The 14,730-nt window shown below is 46.3% G+C and overlaps 1 protein-coding gene across 4 annotated transcripts in view; it reads right to left on the minus strand.

Annotated features, from left to right (window-relative positions):
- The window catches only part of MYO18B (myosin XVIIIB), a 196,199-nt gene that overhangs the window by 67,735 nt on the left and 113,734 nt on the right, over positions 1-14,730 (minus strand). For all 4 annotated transcript variants that reach the window (XM_029912648.1, XM_024196396.3, XM_029912647.1 and 1 more), the window contains exons 33-34: positions 12,954-13,058; positions 8,841-8,993 (exon numbers count right to left, since the gene is read on the minus strand). In XM_029912648.1, coding sequence (XP_029768508.1) covers positions 8,841-8,993; positions 12,954-13,058 — 258 coding nt within the window. The remainder of the gene's footprint in view (positions 1-8,840; positions 8,994-12,953; positions 13,059-14,730) is intronic.

Here is a 14,730-nt window from a genome sequence, read left to right on the forward strand (position 1 = left end):
TTAGTGTGCAGTAAAGCAAGCTGATGGGAACAGGAGATGATGCGACAGCGTGGAGTCCTTAAGTTCCTAGGGAGGGCCAAGAAACATTGCATGGTAGATTTAGGAGGTATTCTTCCTCTCTCTCTAAAATCATGCTGTATGTGTGTCTTATTGCGCGCTGCGCTCCTGACAGACTGTTCCTCCTGCAGTGCCGGGTGTGCCCTGGAAGATCTCACAGGCAGAAGATGGCTCAACCCTGTGACAGCTTGCAATGTTCAAGCACAGTCTCAGTGCTTACCGATGCACATCAGTGCTTTTCGTGAAGTCACCCCCATTTCCATGGGAAACTCCTCAAACTCCATGAAGACATAGTGACTGTCCTTGATTTTTCTTATAGTATTAAAAATACATCAAGACATTGCCTTGGGCAGCATGATTTCCTGTGTTTGCTGGCCCGTACAATGTCAGGGTTACTCTTTGCTGGCAACTGGGCTGCTGAGGTGTATTTCCTGGTCTTCTGCTCGCTGTTACTAACTTGCTCCTTCACAGAGGCCTGGCTTTCCTTCATTGCTCTTCCTCTACAACCTCTTCTTGTCCCGTATTTCAGGCTCACTTGCTCATGCCCTACTACCCCGCCTAAAGGAGGCAGTGGGGTTTCTAATGGCATTTCAGCCCTCATGGGTTCTGATTTGCTGGAAGTGTCCAACCCCAGGCAAATTAAATAGGTTAGAAATTCTCCAGAAGGCTTCCTCCCCATCCTTAATTCAGGTTATGAACACAGATTTCATTCTCTCTGAACTCGACTGTCTCCACTGTCTCCCATTAAATACCCAGCTCCCTTGTTCTCTCTGTAATGGAATTTTCCCACTCGGGGAAAGTAAATTGAAATTCCCGTCAGAAATGCATTATGTATGAACTGATGAATAACATTAGTTTGCTATGCTAAGCCATCTGTTAAATACCTGTGTAAAATGGATGCTTCAGACTTATTAAGATACCAAACAACACTCCAAGACCACGCAGGTTTTGCTAAAATATTGCATTTATGTTCCAAGTTTTTGTTCTACCAATGATTTGTGGAGCTGGTGGTAGAATTTATTAGATTTTGAAAGCCTTGTCAAGCATGACATTAGCAATCTGAGGAAAGGGGTAATCATGAGGCTGTTTTAATACAGGCCTTGCCTCGCAGTGTTGTCAGCACGTTGAGGAGTCAATATTCACAGTATCAAGTCTCTCTCTCAAGAACATCAGTCTCCAGGGCAGGCACCAGCCCCTAAAATAAAGGCAAACAATGAAGCGGGGCCATGACGCAAAGCTATGCTAAGAGAACAGCTATGGCAGGAGGGCTGTATCTCCATCAATAGTGCAGAAAAGCATTCGGCAGGACACAGCCGGAAAGGTCTCTGTACATGCATGAGAATGGCTCCCAAGTACTTGAACTTCTGGATTTTCCTTGATTTCTGCTACGCTGGGATTCCCTTCCTCGTCTTAACGAGGCCAGGATGCATCATTACTGGCCCCCCATTCTGTATTGCAAGTGCCGACCCCCATTGGAGGGTGAAGTTCTCTTGGCAGTGGGCGAAGGGTGTTTGGCACAGCCCACGTTCTACTGCCAGTAGGGGGAGAGGTGGGAGCTACTGACTGGTACACGGTAAAAACTAGTTCAGCAGCACAAAAAAGACAGAACCACTGCATTAAGGACAGTATTAGAGCAGATGGCTATGTCTGGCTCTTCCTCTCTGGTCCAGAATAGCAAGGACCCCTAGACTGTGGTAGACACACTTCTCCCCAGCCTCTGCATAACTTCTACTGACCAACCTCCTTTCATAACACCGAATGGAACTTAGAAAATTCCATCCATCACAAACATTCCTCCCCAAGTGGACACCACGGAGTCCTTCCATATCCAGTTTCACGCTTCGATCAGAAAACCATCTTCCAGCTGCTTCAGCAAAGGTAAGTCCTTTGCAAGTTTGAAGTAGCTCACGTACACGACTAGTTTACTCTTCGGCCCTCTCAGTTCCATTTGGAGACCGCTGAAGGTTCTCCCTGGGCACAGTGGGAGGTTAGCATGATGTCTTCATTGTCAGTCCAGCACACTGTCACATAATCCTGTCAAGCTAAAAGGTGCCTGGTTTGTGCCTGAGGATGCCCCGTAGAATTCTTACACAGGACTCTTCTCTTCCTTTCTCAGTGCTTTGTATTCCCACGGAGCCAAAGGTATTTTCACAGTTCAAAGGTACTTCACGTAATTATCTGTCAGTTGCCAGTGGCCATCAGAATATGAGCAACGGTCTGTAGTTGATCCTGGGTGCAGACACTACTTCTGAATCGCAGAGTGAGTCCCCGGGGTTTGTTGAAGAGTTTACATAAAAATCTGCATTTCCTACGCCCTCAATAAATCCATAAATCCCAACCAGTCGCTACTGTATTGTTTAGCAGGCATGTTCTTTGTACTAAAAATCCGTTCATTCAGAAATACAGTTTTCTTACATGCCCTTAATGTCACTGCATCTTTTCTTACTTAGTGGTGGTTTTAAATGTCATTACTTAAATTAAAGGATTTAGAAGGAATCCTGGGTTTAACCAGCTATATATGATATATTTATCTACTACATGAGAACCCCTCCAGCCAGGGTAATGTTGAATCGATTTATCTGAAGGGATGGTACAACAATTATGCACAAATAAAGAGTCAAGTGGCACATTTCAGTCCCTCTCGCAGTCAGCAATCTCCATTGTTGCCTGGTTATTGATTCCCTCCGCATGTGAAAGGATTCTGTGTAAGGGTCAGTTACTCAGGTTACTGTGATTCATTCTTTAAAATGCTAGATATATATAGGTCTTTGTCAAAATGGTGAAAAATTGCCCAATTAAGAACACTAGAGGTGGGGGTGGGGGAAGCAAGTGAATGAGCATCATCAGTCTTCAGCACTGAAGGGGATATAAGAGACTACTAGGGATTCATTTTTAAATACGGTGTTACAACAAGGAAAAACCGTAGAAAAATAGGTTTCAGAGTAGCAGCCGTGTTAGTCTGTATCCGCAAAAAGAACAGGAGTACTTGTGGCACCTTAGAGACTAAGGTGCCACAAGTACTCCTGTTCTTTTTTCGTAGAAAAATAGCTTGTGAATGTCTGGGGGAAAGAACTTATTAGTTAAAAGAAAGGGATCCCTTGAGAATATTGAACAGTGAGTTTTCCTGAGCAGAGCACCTATATCTGACCTGCAGCCATTGATTCAAGAGCACTATGCTTTCATGTGGTTTCCTCCTAAGTGAACAATATCACGTACCAGGAGAGCTAACCCACAGGTGTCAACTCCTTACAAACTCCTTCCAGCTGCCACTCTGAAGTACTTCTTTTGGCGTGAAATCAACACCCGTCCTAATGAACAGCAGTGCCAGGCTGTGCTGTGTAAGCCCAAGCACTTTGTACGACCAAGCAAGGAAACCACACTGCCCCCTCTGCAATCAACAGGAATCCTGAGTGCTTAAAGCAGGACAGATTAAACCACCAAGACAGCCTGCCTTCAGAAAGGACTGGGAGGTATGGAAAACAAAGACTGGATTCATTTATGACACAGCACGAGAAGGACAATACTCAAAGGAGGTTTACTTTGGTAACAGTCTGTGCAGGACAGACCCAGCCAATTTTGTGGGGAAAGTGCCTTATTCGGTATTAACTGCTCTGTCCTCAATACAATTGGTATCTCTCACTTCGGAGTATGGCTGCGTACTCAGTGCTGCCTGCTAAGTAAGATGTATTTGAAATTACTGGCATTGACGATCCCTGATTAAGAGTGTAGGACTGTCACAGCATAGGGTCAGGCATTTGTGCATTTTCCTAGGGTTCCTTGGCACATGCAGGGCTAGAACATGACAGCACATGCTTAAAGAGCCACAAGTCTCCTCCAGTTCTGTTTGTTTATGCCTCAGCACCTTCTCCAACTGCCACATTCCTGGAGCTCCTACGTTACTTTTCATCTTTTATTCTGTTTTACGTGGAAATGAGCAGCTGGTTGAATATTTCTGGAACTAGCAGCCAGCCCCCTCCCCACCAATCCGAAAGAAACAGATGCATCTTGGGATCAATAAATGATGTGAGAGAATTAATGTATGTCTGAGTGAGAGCAGCCGCATGTGTGCATACCGGGAAGAAAGCCCACAGGCACTGAAGACTATTAGCTGCAGTTCAGGGCTGCGCTAACTTGATAGCATGCCACCATTCGCCCCTGCGAGGTGGGACAGGGAGGGGGACCAGCAAAAAGAGGGCAGGATGACACTCCCCACTAAGGGAGGCTCTGATGTAGCATTAGGAGAAGCATACCATTACGGCTTGTTTTTTAAATAGGGAAAAGCTGTGTTTTTCAGGGCAAATTTCATGAAACATTAAAAAGCGTGACCACCCATATTTTAATGATCAGCATCAGCCAAGCATTAACCCCCCACCCCGCCCCACCTCCCGCATCATTGGTCCATACAGACACGGGAAAGAAAGAGAATCTCTGTGCACTGGATAGCAATTTTTTTTTTTTTTACTGGTTTGTTACTACTGTGACCCGAGGTGCCTCAGGTCACCCACCCTGAAAATGCCAAGGGCAGGGCAGGCTGCACAAAGGAGAGCAGGTTTTCCTAACACTGGTAGTTAACACTGTAGTTAGATTCACCAACCAGCCACAAACTATCGGCCACGTTGGCTTGTACGAGGCAGGGATTGGGCCTCCTGCCCCTCACTGCAAGGCAGCTAGCACCCTTCTGGGGGCTGTACAATAACACGTGATGCTGATGGATAGTGTGTGGGCTGTACAGCAAGTGTAGCAGAGGCCAATCACTGAGGAATGGTAACGATGGGTGTCCCTAGGTTGATACTCTAACTAAGGGTGTTCTGGAGAATCAGGACTGGGATGAACGTGTGTGGAACCCATTGGCTAGTATGTGTTATGTGTCCGCCCGCTCCGAAAGGCTACTATCTGTAGCAGGTAATGGACTCACGCCTTCACCGCAAGGGTAGAGGTTAGGCTCACAAAGCGGGAGGTCTCGTGTTCAATCCACACAGATGGACCCTGGTGAGGGATCCAGGAAGACAGAGCTGAGCAGTATGCTCCATAGTGTGTTGTTTCCAAGACAAAAGGCACCAATCGTAAAGAGCAATTGCTATTAGGAAGACTAGAAAAGACACTGCACACAGGAGAGTGGGGGGAGTCCCGGGCCTGTCTCCCGGCGGTGGCTGAAGAAGCTTGGGGGATATTTGATCTTTAACCAGGAGACAGGCCGTAAGTGCGATAACTCACACAGCATTTCTCTCCACTGTTTTTAATCCCCTTTGCCAGCTAAAACAAGGACCTTCCAGGTCAAAAAGAAAAAGAGGTGCTGAATGATATGGGCTTGGCTTCCGTTTGCTTTTCGGATTCAGCATCAACGAGTGTGGGCTTTTCACTGTCTCAAGCCCCTGTGGGCGTCATTTCAAACTCCACCTGTGTCTTCCCAAACCCCACTGTAAGTGAGTCACAGCTAGTACCGTCACCCATGGAGCAGGATATATTGGGGGTACTGAGTACCACTAGAAATCAGTCAGCTGATGCTCACTCTGCTCCCTGCCGCTGACCAGAAATTAATGAGTTGCTTTATTAGAGATGTTTCTCTTCAGCAAACAGAGAATTGCTTTAAACCGAGATCCCCTTCCATTCCCTCCCCCGTGCCAGGTGGAAACAGCTGCAGCTCACAGATGTTATTTATGCAGAACTATTATCTCAATTATATATGTACGTTGTTGGAATTGCTTATGTCTCCAGATTAGTCTGTTTCCAGTGGAAATGTACAACATGGATTAATTACTAAATGGCTTCTGAAGCTTGGTGTCATTAAATCATCATCACTCTCTTGCCTCTCCTTTCCGCGTTGTGTTCTTGAATAGATCCCGACGCAGCAGTAGCAAGCACAGCACAGGTGATAGTTAGTGTGAGGTTCCACGCGCAAACGGCACAACTTGTTAGACCGGCTTTGCTGGGCTTTGAGTGGAAGCCAACGCATTTCCAATGGCATTTCCATGGTCTCCAATGACAGCAAATGGCCAGGAAGCCCTTATCTTCTTACTGGGATAGTCAAGCAGTCTAGCAAGGGTCCTAAGGCTGTTCACACCAACCCGTTCACTCGGATCTGCCATTTTCTCAAGATGTCTCCCAACACCTTGCACTAACTGCTCCAGCCTCTTGGCATGGCAAGCGGCCACCTCTGAAAGAGCAGAATATCCAGGGCGCTTGCTCTGCACCTGCTCCTGGGGGCTTGGGTGCAGCTACACCAAGAGAGACAGATGCCCAAAGTCACACCCACATAAGCAGAGTGCTCCATGGGGTAGTGGGCTGCTCCACCAGGCTTTTCATTTTTTTCTGGGGCAAGGAGCCTCCCCTCTGTCTCTCTCTCTCTTCATCAGCCACACACCCCAAAGGGCTCTGAGCTTCACATAACCAGGGGAGTGGCTAGGAACGAGCCTGGGGAAGTGGGAGCAGCACCTCCAGAAGAACTTCCTCTCGAGGAGATTTGTGAGCCTGGGGAAATAGTGTCCCAGGAGAAGTGGTGAAAACCCCATCACTTGGAACCTTTCAAAAGATACTGATGCAAACATTATCCAATGCGCTGTAGGAAACTGGCGGCAGCAGCTGGACTAGATGACCTAACAGGTCTTTTCCATTTCTAGAACAATGAGATTAATTTCTCAAAGGCAGCAACCCCTATATCATTGCAGAGCTGCAACACACAGGCTGTGTGTGTCATATTCCCTTCCAGTGACTAATCTCCATAGAGGATAAGAACCTACTACTGCTGCCAGGTAAGAGAGCTACTCCTTGAATTCCTGTAGTCGAAGCTAATGCTTTCAGTGCTGGAGGTCCAGTGTTCAGCCTCTGCTCACAGACCTTGGGTGAGGTTTGTTAGAAAGACTCTTACCCATCCTTTCATTATCTTCTCCCGCACCACCATTTTCAATTCTTTGGAGCAGTCAAAAATGAATAAAGAAAGGTGTGTGTGTATATTTAAGATCTGTTCTGCTCTAGGCTAGTTATGGAATACGAGATGTCTGTGCTTAAAACAGAAGCAAATTAAACTCTGATCCTTGCACAGATTATAATACAACACACAATACTTATAACCATTTCCATGACAACAGATATGAAAAGGGATTTCATTTGCAAGAAAGGTAGAAAACACATTGAGGAGAAGGTAATTAACATGGGCTGTAACAAGAGAGACCAGAACATTTTATTTAACTGTAGTTGCCTTACTTAGATACCCATTGTTCCCAAGACAAGATTTCAGTCTGCACTAGAGAGGGGAGAAAAGCCTTTTACAGGGGTCTGAGATAAACTGTCTTTGTGCTCAGGCATGTGTGCAGAGGCTGCTGTTATCTTGCCGCACAATTAACAAGGAACATTCTGTAAAAATGTCTTGCCTCATATAATCTTGCAGTTTCACTTTGGTTCAGGTAAATAAATCATGTCCCCAGGAAATGCTAGAAAGGCTTTGCTGTGTCAGGATAGCGCTGTTCATTAGACAGATGATTGACAGCCTAAAACAGCCATTAGCCTCCATCTTGTGCACGGTGAATGAAGTTTGCTGGAAGCTGTTCTTGGGCTGACTTCAATGAGTTTTCTATTTCTTCACAATTTTTTCCATAGTAGATGTGACTAGTAACTAGTAAGTGTCTAGCGACAGAGTGAATGACTGTGGAACTGACTAGATTCCTTCTGTACCTTGCAAATCCCACAGAACCAAATCCAGGTTCTGGGCGTGAGCCGGAGCCCTTTGACAGTCATCCCACTGACTTCTATGGGTTTTGGATTGGGCCTCTCATGAGAACCATGAGTAGGAACCCTAAAATCAGAGGTGCCCCATTATTTAAAGTCACACTCATGCCTATTGATTTGAATTGTAAGTGCCCGCAGAGTGAGTCCAAGCAGCATGGGTCAGCTTGTATTATTTCAGATGAGAGAGAGAGAGAGAGAGATGGAAAAGGAGTTTCAAGCCCAGAGATTTTCTGAGGCTATGAGAGGCTTGTTTTACTGAGGGCTTTGAGGGGAGCTTATGAAAAACCTGTCACACAAAGAGGTGCCCTATCTTTTACGTTGCTCACTTAGAGACCCAATGCCAGAGGGTACTTTAGTCTCAGCAGGGAGATCTCCCAGACAGTAAAAGCTACAGCACTTTAAAACACAAGGATTTGGCTGGAGCTCACTCTGTGTCCTACATGCAAACACACTTCCCATCTTTCCTCTAGCGCTCCTGGCAGCAAAGAGAACCTGGGGAAACAGCGGCTGCAATCCTGGCTGTGCTTTCCTGACTAAACTCCTAATAACAAAACATTACTTTCTGGAGCACATTTCCAGCTCCCTTTCTTACTTCTGCTTTCTCAGTTTGAAAGCAGGGAGGCCAAGAATACACAGGTCACAAGATTTTAGATACTAAGGAGAGCAGCAAAATATCAGAATGAATTTCTGTGGGAAAACAGCTGGGATAGAACTCCATTAATGACTCCACAAAAGTCTAGTCCTACTGGAGCTGAAGCTTGTTCTTTCCTAGCCCTGGTTAATGCATACCAAAATCATTACGGCAGGGCACTGGCCAATTGGTACGCATGTCTGTGCACGTTTACAGAACAGGGGCCATGACGGCTTGGTCAGTTGGGTGTCGTGAGGTTATAATGTACTTGGGATAGGCCCGTACGAAGTGTCTGATTTCTGTGCGTGTAGGTGCTAGAGCGTTTCCAGCATCCCAGCATAACAAAGTGAGAGGTGCCAAATGAAAAGAAAAGAAAACCAACCGTGTCTATCAAGACTCTATCAATAACCAGAGCGTTACGGTCTCTGACCTGACTGCGAACTTTCTCGAGCTCCTCTTTGCTGACAGACGGACTGGGCTCTCCCGCTGTCACCAGCAGGAGCTGCACATCTGCAAGCAGAGCGTGTGTCCTCTTCAGGTCCCGCCGAAGCCGCTTTTCTACGTCGAAGTCCCGATGACCAATCTGGGGGCAGAAAGGTTTTCATTAGAGCCAGTCCCCGAGTCTGCAGGCGATTCCAACATTTCAGGGGGGTTATTTTGAATCAGATGAAAAGGAGACATTTCCAAATCTCCCAGGGAACCAAACCCCAGGAACAATTCAAACTGGGACTGTGGAAATGTTTCACTTCAACAAAACTGTCAAAATCAACTCGCCCTCCCAAAACATTTTGAGTTCGATGCAATTACATTTCCCAAAAGAAAACCGTTGCGTTAGAAAATTGCCAACCAGATCTAGTTTCTGTTAGCATCTTGTTCGTACAGAGATGCAGTCTGCCTCAGTCTCCAGTGCAAGCAATAGATTTCAAAGGAGCAGCAAAGAGACTGTCTGTAGTGACCCAACAGATCAAATGAATAACTAACGACAAAGTCTAGGACCCAGGTGCTTTAAAGTTTCTTTATTCTGTGGTACTTCCTATATGTAACCCATGTGCACCGTGATTACTGAGATCCACAGCGAGTCCAGATTTTATTCACCATCTCGCCGCCCTTAAACGATTTCATCTTTACTGTTGACCCCACTCAGCAGTGACAGATGCCGGTGAAAGCTTTATGGGTATCTTCCATCGGAACATGCCAGGCTTTGCATGCTGAACTGCTCGCCCGTCGAAAGATGGCTATAACCCTAGCCCTCACTTAGAGCTTGCAGATCTGAAACACCAGGTGCTGCTGTCCAATGTCCTGCTTCCTACACAGTCAAACTTCTGAGTAAACCCTGCACCAGGAATGAGCTATCACTCCTCTGCAGTAGGAAGAGTCCTACAGCAATATTCTCTCACTCTCAGTGCTAGAGAACATTGTTACCAAGGATACTAATACAGAAAAAACAGCATGGCTCGAGGAAGACCAAGACAGCAACGCAGCACAATATCAGTCTGGAATCATGGAGGATTGTAAAATGTATTTCTCATGGTCACTGTCATTACTGCAGATTTGACCATTTGGGCTTTACACCCGTGGAACGTGAACCAGCTGGGAGGTGAATTTCCCCCCCCACAACCCAGGCTGCAAACCACCCATGCGGCCTCTCTGCAAGGCTTTGTGCTGGCATCAGGGGTGAAGTCCAACAATAGTGGGGGGGAAAGTCCTGCAAATCCTCGTCTGAATGTTGAAATGGATTGGCCTTGCCTGGATCTCTGCCCCTTGCACACTGGCCTTCTGTTAATACTGGTGCAACTGAGAAATACTAACATGGAGACTCACGGAGATTGAATCTCCGATTTCTACAGGCATTCACACCTAAAACCTGGTTACTAGGGTTACACTCATCCAATCAGGGAACAGAAACTACCCACTGTGCTTTATGACCCAATCATGGTTAAGCAACATCTCAAATTTCAAATACTGAACAGCTAAAATGTAAAAGTTATCACAAGTTATTGAAGAATGAAAAAAAATATTCAAGAAAACATACAATTTTATCTGAGAAATTCCACATCAGAAAAAAAAAACACAGGGAAAAACCCCACCAAATAAATATTTAGTGTGAATTATTCCCACAGCGCTAATGCAGAGCATCTGTTTCTATAGCGAAAGGACTCTTTGCAAATGACAGTTCTTCAGTTTGAGTTGTGTCCCTTGGTCTATAGGCAGAGGTTTGTGTTATTATGGGGGCTCCTCACCAGTTAATTTTGTGCCAGTGTATTACCGTGAAGCCCTTTAAAGAAGGGAAAGAGGAAGTGAGTTTAAAATATTCTACATCCAAATGAATTTGTGAGTATCCATGGACACAAGATAAGAGAATTAGAAAAAAATGAGCAAACAAGGACATGGTTTCAGTGTTTGATTTGATACTAATTGGAATATGACGGCACTTGTACTCTGTGCTTCTAAATATTCCTTTATGTATCTCCTCTGCTCTCAGATCTATTCTCCTATCATCTGTTCCCTGGTTAAAATTCATTACACAGACTTGACCTTGGAACCTGTTTTAAAGCTGCTTGGCATTTTTCCGTAACCTGAAAACACTGGTGGTGTCTCCGCTTCCTTAATTGGCTTTCAGCTGTTTGATAAGAAGGTCTGCAGCATGCTGTCCACTGCAAATCAAAGTGTAGCGCTAATAACTCTACAGCAGAGCAGATGTGCTCTTCTCCCATTCTCTCTCCCCACCCCTCCCACAGAGGCAGGCTGTCTCCTGGATGCTGTACTGTACTGTTTGTCCTATCTCAGTGCTTGTCTGCCACAGCAGATTAATTCTGTGTCATAAATACAAATTGGGTTTATTGACTTTGCCATTTTCAGTGCACAGAGAACGCCAGTCTCTGCCTGCCCCCTCTGTCATCACCGACAGGTACCTTTTCACTTGAAATCAGGGCCAGAAAAGCTGACTAATACAGTGTTTTTCATGCCCACGTTTGCTCTTCCTTTCCGCTAATCACAAAAGGAAATGAAGAATCACAACAGTGAACGTGGTCATTTGGTGCAGGGCATGGAGAGAGAGATTATACAGTCCTGGCCATGCCTTGTGTGAGGTACCAGCAGGGCCGCATCCTTTGGTAAGGACAATCTGACACTACCTACCTCCCATGCACTGAATTCTCTCTGCAGCTCATATGCTATATTCATTCACCTGTGTTAATTTTTGTAAACTATCAGACAGAAGGAATACGCTGAATTGACTGGTGGTAGTAATAACGATACCCTGCATTGATACAGCAGTGTATATTCTGCCAGTTAACAAGTATTTTATTAACTGAAAGCCTATGGGAAGTTCTGGATAGGCCCCATTACACAATTTTACATCTATCCTGAAATCTCGCCACCATTGCACAGTGTTGTTAGACTCCAAAATTCTTCATCTTCTCTCCAAAATGTAATGAACACACATACGTGCCAGACCTCATGAACCCCAGCCAGCTCATTCCAGTGAGCAGGAGTTAGGTTAGCTAATGACCGTAACTCCAAATAAGTAGCTCCCACTCTCCTCGGTGTGCCCTTGTTTTAAAGCTATTTTAATTGCAATATAATGCTGAGCTGTCCACAGGCAGTTTGAAAACATTCGCATAAAAGACTCAGCTCACTGGGCTACAGCCCTGAGTCTCGCTGTCTTTCCATACAGAAGCGATGAGACAGCATGTCTAAGTGTCCAGGGAAGCTGCTCTTCTGTCTGGCTGTTACCCTGCACACCCAGGTAAGGGCCAGCATGGCCCTGGCCTTTAATGAGAACTCCCGCTACAGGACATGGTGCATGAGAGAGTTTCCAAACGTGGCTAGGTTTGTATGTCACCTAATCGAAATGTCGTCTAATGAAGCTACGTTCAAGTTCCTTATGGTATAATTTAACATGAAAGAGCTGTGTATGCTTTTCCCAGCACGCTCCCCAATCACTGCCCTGCACACATTAAATGGTGACAAAAGATTTGTTCGAATGAATGTGGTAGGGACAGACATCTACAGTAAATAATCTGATAAACGGCTTCTCTGGGCAGAAGGAGTTGTTCCAGCATTTTGGTTTGTTTGCTTCTCCCACAAAAATAGTACAAGGAAAGCATTCCTTTCCAATGCTTAGTTATCCAGACACTTATCCTGGGAAAAACGATAAAGCTGCACCTCCAAGATCCCCTTGTGGGACCAGCCCCACCTTTGTTCTGAGACTATATTGGGACCACCGCATTAGAAATGCTCTGGCAAACGATACTGCTCTAATAGCCGGGACAATATTTGGTGGAAGAAGAGCTAGGATTTGCCCCTTGGCAGCATCTTTGATAGCAGGGGGCTCATTGTGTTCTGGCTCCGGCTCCATTTGTTTTTTGTAACTTGTCCCATATTAATAAAAAAAGGCAATCGTGTTTTGGGTGGGGGCATCCCGAGTGCAAGATGGTAATGCCAAGGATTGGAGACACACACGTTCGTCTGGCTGGCAGTTTCATAAGCCATCTCCCAGGAGCTGGTAAAATAAGGTGACTGATGGATTCCAGTTTCCTACCTGCTCACAGAGGGTCCCAATGAGCCCTTCCAGATCCTGCTTCTCATGGAGCACCATCTGCTTCTCCTCAAATTCCTGCTCCAACTGCATCTCCAGTTGACGAAGCTGCACACAGGTGAGAAGCACACAGACTGCTCAGAATGCAATCTCCTGCCCCAGCTGAGGCCAGCAGAAGTCCGTGGGGGTTGCCTCCAACTTAATAACTACTTTGCTTGCTCCTTCTAGCGGTCTCTGAACGGTTTGCACCTTTCCGTATAAAAAGGCGAAGGCAATCACAGGCCTAGCCATTCATGTTACATGAAGTCCCTCATTTCTGATTGAAAATATAAGAATATGGCCCAATGGTTTGGCCTGCCCGGGCGTGGCCAAAGCAGCAGCAAAGTAAGGGTCCCTGCTGGCACACACACAGTAGCTTGGCAGCCAGCGGAACACTCCCATCATTGCTAGTAGGGATTGGAGACTTGTTGTCCTTTAAAGACACTCTGGATATGTCAACACTGCAAAGAAACCCTGCAGCAGCAAGTCTCAGAGCCTGGGTCAATTGACTGGGGCTCACGGGGCTCACGCTAAGGGGCCAAAATGATCAGTGTAGACATTCCCACCCACTGCTATTTTCAGCCCTGTAGCATGAGCCCCACAAGCCTGAGTCCTTTGACGCGGGCTCTGAGACTCACTGCCACGGGGGTTTGGGGCTGTGTAGACGTATCTGCTGTGTATTGGCGAGATGACCCCATTACCTTCTTGGCAACACAACCATGAGAGGGAGACGGGGAGGCCTCCTCCCAACCCACAAAGCTTTCCAGGGGCCACTTCCAGCTTGGTCCGTGGCACCACCCCGAGTGAATTTGAAGTGCATGGCCAGAAGCACCTTTCACGTCTATAATTATTGTTGCCTCAACCCTCTTTTGCAAAGATCAGTGTCTGTTCTGCTTCCTCATCCTTTGGGAGAGGCAGACGGACCAGATGCTCCAGTTCTCATGGCTGCTTTGCACAGCTCTGGTTGGAGCCTACCCTGAAAACAGGGAATTCCCCCAGCAGGGTAACCCTCAGGTGGCCTAGAGATGCCACAGCAGCTCCTGAGCATTAGTGCGACTGTGGCCAGAGAAAAGAGGGCCATATTCCCTGCACAAGGACTCGCCGTCTGACCTCGGGCCGAGTCACGTAACCTGCGTGTCTCCGTTTTCCCACCTGTGAAGAGGTCACAACAGTGAGCTCACAGAGGTGTTGTGAGGACTAACCAGGCCACGTTTGTGCAGCTGGCAGAGGAGGGAGAGGCTTGAAGAAGTGGTAAGTGTTAGGGGAACCGAACTGGGCTCATTTATCTGGCCCCTCTCTAGGCACCACTTATCACCTCTTGTTGAGACAATGGAACAAGATCCTGATGAGCAGTTCAGAGCTTTGCTGCGTGGCTGACAGAGGACCAGCTAGACCCTAAATGGGGTGGGGGAAATCAGAATGGATTTCATAGCATGGTTTTTGTTCCTTCAAGCCACTGGAAGGACCTGGCCTAGAGCAGCAAACTTGCCAAGAAGACTCCATCTCTGAACCTGATAGTGGCTGGCATGGCTCATCAGAGCTCTCTCAAGTCATCCTCCAGCCTCCTGCATCTCTGAAAAGCTGCTCATCAACTGTGTTTAAAAAGGAAAAGCGAGCAAGCGAGATACTAAATATTGATTCCCCTCTTGAGAGTCTCTGCCATTTACTCATTTAGAAAAGAAACATTCCATCTGTTTGGGGCAAGGGAAGGAAAAGAAGAAAAATATCTGTTCAACTGAGA

Source organism: Terrapene carolina, unplaced genomic scaffold (genome assembly GCF_002925995.2).
Source record: "Terrapene carolina triunguis isolate 2854851 unplaced genomic scaffold, T_m_triunguis-2.0 Scaffold234, whole genome shotgun sequence".
Taxonomy (NCBI): Eukaryota; Metazoa; Chordata; order Testudines; family Emydidae; genus Terrapene; species Terrapene triunguis.